This window comes from Nicotiana attenuata, chromosome 5 (genome assembly GCF_001879085.1).
Source record: "Nicotiana attenuata strain UT chromosome 5, NIATTr2, whole genome shotgun sequence".
Classification (NCBI taxonomy): Eukaryota; Viridiplantae; Streptophyta; class Magnoliopsida; order Solanales; family Solanaceae; genus Nicotiana; species Nicotiana attenuata.
This window is the reverse complement of record NC_031993.1, coordinates 24,144,085-24,150,427: the sequence shown is the minus strand read 5'-3', so window position 1 is coordinate 24,150,427 and position 6,343 is coordinate 24,144,085. Positions and strand designations below refer to the sequence as shown.

General features: G+C 36.6%; 1 protein-coding gene across 1 annotated transcript in view; it reads right to left on the bottom strand.

The window, feature by feature from the left end:
* LOC109225522 (DNA repair protein RAD16-like) overlaps positions 1 to 5,309 on the bottom strand; it is a 16,728-nt gene extending 11,419 nt beyond the window's left edge. The window contains exons 1-7 of the mRNA XM_019390222.1: positions 5,104 to 5,309; positions 3,919 to 4,041; positions 2,447 to 3,648; positions 1,709 to 1,831; positions 1,560 to 1,633; positions 1,266 to 1,326; positions 1,022 to 1,168 (exon numbers count right to left, since the gene is read on the bottom strand). Of these exons, the coding sequence (XP_019245767.1) occupies positions 1,022 to 1,168; positions 1,266 to 1,326; positions 1,560 to 1,633; positions 1,709 to 1,831; positions 2,447 to 3,648; positions 3,919 to 4,041; positions 5,104 to 5,143 (1,770 nt within the window). The 5' untranslated portion in view covers positions 5,144 to 5,309. The remainder of the gene's footprint in view (positions 1 to 1,021; positions 1,169 to 1,265; positions 1,327 to 1,559; positions 1,634 to 1,708; positions 1,832 to 2,446; positions 3,649 to 3,918; positions 4,042 to 5,103) is intronic.

Below are 6,343 nucleotides of genomic sequence, written 5' to 3'. Positions count from 1 at the left end.
CAACGAAAGTATGCCTTAGATATTCTTGAGGAGACAAGAATGACAGGTTGTAGACCTGTTGACACTCCGATGGATCCGAATTCTAAACTTCTGGCAGGACAGGGGGAGCCTCTTAGCGATCCTGCAAGATATAGACGGTTGGTTGGTAAATTAAATTACCTTACAGTGACAAGACCTGACATTTCCTTTTCTGTGAGTGTTGTGAGTCAGTTTATGGATTCTCCGTGTGATAGTCATTGGGATGCAGTTGTTCGCATTCTTCGGTATATAAAATCAGCTCCAGGCAAAGGTTTATTGTTTGAGGGTCGAGGCCATGAGCAGATCGTTGGATACTCAGATGCTGATTGGGCAGGATCACCTTCTGATAGACGTTCTACGTCTGGATATTGTGTCTTGGTAGGAGGAAATTTGGTGTCCTGAAAGAGCAAGAAACAGAATGTGGTTGCTCGGTCTAGTGCAGAAGCAGAATATAGAGCGATGGCTATGGCGACATGTGAGCTAATTTGGATCAAACAGTTGCTCAAGGAGTTGAAATTTGGTGAGATTAGTCAGATGGGACTTGTGTGTGATAATCAAGCTGCTCTTCATATTGCGTCAAATCCAGTGTTCCATGAGAGAACTAAACACATTGAGATTGACTGTCACTTTGTTAGAGAAAAGATACTCTCGGGAGATATTGCTACAAAGTTTGTGAAGTCGAATGATCAGCTTGCAGATATTTTCACCAAGTCCCTCACTGGTCCTCGTATTAACTACATATGTAACAAGCTCGGTACATATGATTTATATGCACCAGCTTGAGGGGGAGTGTTAGAATAGTCATGTAAATAGGAGTAAATAAATAACCCTAATCCAATATATGTTAGGAGTAGGACATGTTATGTGTGTATATATATAGGGCTCATTGTAACATATGTTAATACATCAATAATATAATTTCTCCTGTGCTTTCTCACACAGCTAAACTGGAGAGAAAATGATTATGAACTCAAGCAATGCATTAATGTGGGACAGAACTTACAATCCTGGGAGGAAGTGCAAGATCAGCAGCCCTTCCCTTTTTAGTACGTCTTAGCAATATGCTTTTCAAAATTTTGTGTTTCAACAAAACCATCGCATCTCTTCCAGTCCCACGATTCCCTTGAGATTGTATGGGTGAGGCAATATACTAGAAACAGAAGATGTACCAACCTCTATGTTAGCAAATCTTTTTTTCTCAGTAATAAAAGGAAGCACCAAAATAATTATATGAATTCCATACTTACTTTATTCCACCAACAAAAGTGCCGAACAGATTTGTGGGGGCAATGTGGGCAGTCGGTTGGGCTACGACAAATATAAATATCAAAGGAATCAGAATACAAGAGATTTCACCAAAAGTCAAAAAAGAAAAAGAGATTCAAGTAAGAAAAACTCAACAGTCATTGACACATTTAATGACATATTCTCTGCTAAAAACGTAAAGAAATAACAGAGTAAAAGTAAAATAAATCTTGAGAAACATGTTTCTTTCTCCAACCAGGTTAGGTGCAAAGATCAGAAAGACGCTTTAAGTCTACCTATAGTCCAACACTCTGCAATCACAATCTTTGCAGAAGTAGTACGAGTAAGGAATCATTTGCAGGAAACGAACCTGTCCAAAAGTAGATCATGTATTTAGTTTCACAGTACATTAACGACAAGAGAGCATTAATCACAAGAAACTTACAAGTGAGTACAACTCTCCTACACGGTTCTGGAGGGGAGTACCACTTAACGCCCACTTATAAGAAGATTCTAACGCAAAAATAGCTCTTGTAGTATTGCAGCGTCTATCTTTCACATAATGGGCCTACGCCACAAAATGCAATAAGTTAGCAAACAGAGAATAGAATGCACATGCTTCACTATGAAGACCAAAATTAACATTACCTAGTCAAAAAAGAAAAATAAGGGTAGGAATCCCAAACTAGATTGCACATAAAAGTTTCATATCATGAGCAATTGAGTATTGCAATGTGCTTTAGGACAATGACAAACATTTTTCATTCTCTCTTTATTCTAAAGGATGATCACGTAAAGCCTTGTATAATACGTGCTAGCTTTCACCCAGAGTGTTAAAGCAGTTAGCTAAATCAGTTCCATATGCACCACACCGATCTTCATTCTCTAGCTCCTTAAACAATCACCATTTTGATCCCCAGATTTCCACCTTTACATACTTTATGAATAGCTTGATTGTCTGGAAGAAAACTGGTATTGGAACTACAACTTACCAATATAGGAGGATGAATGCTTACAGGAAGAAAGTGAAAGAAAAGCAAATGAGAACCATATCTAGGGAAACCAACAAGTTTCATGAACATCAGAGAAAACTATAAATGTGAACTTCACGAAGATGCCAACCAAAGAAAGCGAATTATCTAAACGGATGTGCAAGTCTATGACTCTATTTAGGCATGATTACCTCATCCAAAATGATACGGTTCCATTTTACAGAGTGCAAAATTGACTTCCTCGTGATCATATCTTGATCAACACCGGCTGCATCATCAATAGAACCAGCATCTGTCTTGATCTTGCGCTTCACGCCCTTCCCACGACCTCTTTTACTACCTGTCTCAATCTCTGAATCACTGTCTGTCTTAGCCTTGCCTTTAATAGATTCTTTTTTCAGCTTTGACGTCTTTCCTCCAGGATTTGACTTCTTCCTCTCCTGCTTTGATTGCTTAGCAGTTCTAACAGCATCTGGTCCACAGAAGTATCTCTGGTGAACAGACAACTTCTGTTCATAAAAAGATTTTCCACACCACTGACATTTTTCTTTTGGTGGCATCACATTTTTCCTATACTCAGCCTCCACTGTGGAGTATGTGGTGATAACAAAATCATATTCTGCGAATTTGTGGATATTTTTCTCCCTGTTTGCACCATGATAAACAAGAATTTTGTTGCTTCCTTTAGTGGTAAAGCGGTCAATCTCACTGACCCACTGAATCACAGCAACAACAGGACATATAACAAGAGTTCCTTTCACTGCTGGGAGCTCCTGGGAAGTACAAGGGGCAGATGACAGTAAACTGGATTCAGAAATTGCTTGCCCTATTTCGCGTTTAGCAAGCACAAGAGCTATGGCTTGAACAGTCTTTCCCATCCCCATCTCGTCGGCAAGAATACCGCCTCTAGCAGTAGATTCTTCTTGCTTCAATGCCCACGACAACCACTCTTTCTGGTACCTCAGCAACGGCATAAGCAAATCAGATGGTGTCTCAGCAGTTTCATTCACCAACCCGTTCTGACAATCCAAGTCTAAATCATTTGTATAGTTTTCAGCCATCCACCGATCGTTCTCTTCTTCCCAGATCTCCCACATCAAAGTGGGTCTCTTCTTTTTATTCTTGTCGCGGTTCTTCTTCCTATCCTCTATCCTCCCCATCAATAGACGGTAGCCACTATCTACTTCAACCCCACATCCTACTTCATTCATCATCCTATCTACATGCTCCTCTTCTACCTGCTCTTCCTTTGATTTGATATTCTTACTGCTCCTCTTTCTAGAGGATCCCACTTTCCTTCTTTTTATTATATCGGATAAAACTTCCTCGCTGAAATCATTATCAAGAACTCCATTAGTTTGGGCTTCCCTCAACAGATTAAATATATCTTCGTCTGCAAAGACAATGAAACAAATTAGTACAATCATATAATTAACCGCCCATGTGCTATTCAAAGGCACATCCATGTTTGTCTGCATGAGCTCTAAAAGTAGCCAATAGGAAATATGTAAGTATCATGCATCAGCGAAAAGAAAATCCCAGCATGCTATTAAAATGTCTCTGTAGTCGCAACAATTAGAAAAGACCAAATTGAGGACATATCAATTCCGTCTTGTAAACAGGTAACATTTGCATGAAGAATAAAAGTTATATGGAATAATACCTTCGTCACTGCTTCCGATGTAATCTGAATCCGAAGACATAGGAAGAAAATCATCCTCATTATCCTTTTTTTTTGATAAGCTATCCTCATCAGAGCTATCCTGATATTGGTAGCTTCCTTCTCCTACTTTCACAATTCACATTCAAGTCCAACCACATCATTTACCTTATATACAAACACATACATATAGGATATAGATATGTATAACACATGCCATGTAACAGAAATACTTTATCACACAAAGGGAAGCCTGGTGCACTAAGCACCCGCTATGTGCGGGTCTAGGGAAGGGCTGGAGTGCTGGACCACATTGGTCTATGCACACAGAGGTTGTTTCCGCGACTTGAACCCGTTATCTCCAGATCACTCGGCGGCAACTTTTATCGTTGTGCCAAGGCTCCCCTTCAAATGCTTTATCACACACCAAAAAAAATAAAAATGAAATTTTTTAAACAAAATAGGTCCATTTGTTTCTAAGGATGGGACAAACTCAAAAAAGACTTCCTTTTGAAAAATTACAGAAGATAACCATCCCAGTTCAATCACTCAATCAATCAACCCCTTGATCCTTAATCACAAGTCAGTTAGGGTCAAACATTTTTTTTACTATAATGGTGGTGTAGGACACGCTTGACTAATCTCGAGATACCTGCTACCTCCTATCAACACAAGTACCAGGAAACTCTATCCACGAGGTTTGGGAAAGTAAATAAAAAGGATTTTTAATGGCGCAATCAGTAAACATCCACTCCAACTCTTCAACTGCCAAGTCACCCCACTTGGGTGTATATATATATATATATATCCTCTATATCAGTTCCTCTTATTCACATCCATTCCATTTCAAGACTAAATTTGAAACAAAAAAAGAAAAAAAATGGAATTTTTGAAACAAAAGAGACTCGTGCGTTTCTATTGATTGGGGAAGACAGAAAACAGAACTTCCTTAACCCTTAATCATTAATCACAAATCAACCCCTTATTACTTAATCTTCTATACCAATTTCTCTGTGCACATCCAGTTCATTTCTAAGACTAAATAATTTCCATTTTGCTCGAGCAATCAGTAAAAATTCCAAGAAAAAAAACACCAAAAGAAAAAGAAAAAGTGTATGATCGCACATGTATAGATAGAGTACTCGAAATAAAAAAAAAAGGGAGTGAAAGAAAAGATTTTGAGCGAACCTTTGATCGAAGACGAAGGACGGAAAGAACGGAGCTTCATTTTTCACTGAGATGGAAGAGATAATACTTAGAAATTAGGGTTTTTGCACGAGAAAAGGGGACGAAACACTCAACGGTTGTGACTACTGACTAGTGTCCCTTTTCCCTGGAGAGAGAGAGAAGGAGAGAGTGTTGAGAACAGAAAATGAGAAGGAAGTTGTGCGGCGGGAAAGCATATTTATATTGCAGGAAATTAATAAGGACAAAGGCTGGGACCATTATGGGGGTGATGTAGAAGAGGAAAGGTAAAAACATTTAATGGTTCGGATTTATATTCTAAATAAGAATGAAGAATATATACATAGAGAATTAATTAAATTTGTGTAAGCTAACAATTATTATAGTTATTGTTCTTTCACGAAGAATACAAAATTCTGAAAATTTATCAATTAGTTGCAAATAAAGTTTTATATTATATTTGAAGAAGTACTTTTCTTATCTATTTAGTGATTTTATAATAGTAGAAGTAACTACAACATATAATGTTAGAGAACCTTAAACTATTGTAACATGTCTAACTGAAGCATAACGACAAAGACTTGTAAAGAAGATCCAACAAGATGTAAGTTTGAAAAGAAAAATTAATTCGACTAAAGTAAGAAATTCTTTGCGTTATTGAAATAAAACGATTTTGATTGAAATGTTGATTAATTGGTATATGTGTAGTTTGAATGAAAATACATGCACTAGTTATTAACAATGTGCAAATTCTTTTCTTCTTTTCTTGGGTTGGGATGAGAGTGGCTCTATGTTTAATTGTCTTGGAATTGACATGAATGTCAAATGTCGTGCTCAAGAAGCTCTGCAAAGTGACAGTGTGGAATCAATTAATAAATAGTTAAAAGTAAAAACCTGTCTAAGATTGTACTATACCATTAAATTTCATTCAGATAATCCTTCGTATTAGCTAAAGTGTCGTATTAAGTAGTACTCCATTATTTAATTCACAAGTTATGTTGTTCATTTAAATAATTGATTTGTCATTGATCATTGTAATTTCTCATGAACGAATAAATTTATCTTTAAAGACAAAATTGAAAATTTATCTTTACAAATTAATCTAATGATTATGATCGAATTTAGTATTTTGTTTTACCTTATGTTATTTCTTTTGAATTACTGGCAAATATTTGATTTCTTATTAATATNATATATATATATATATATATATATATATATATATATATATATATATATATAT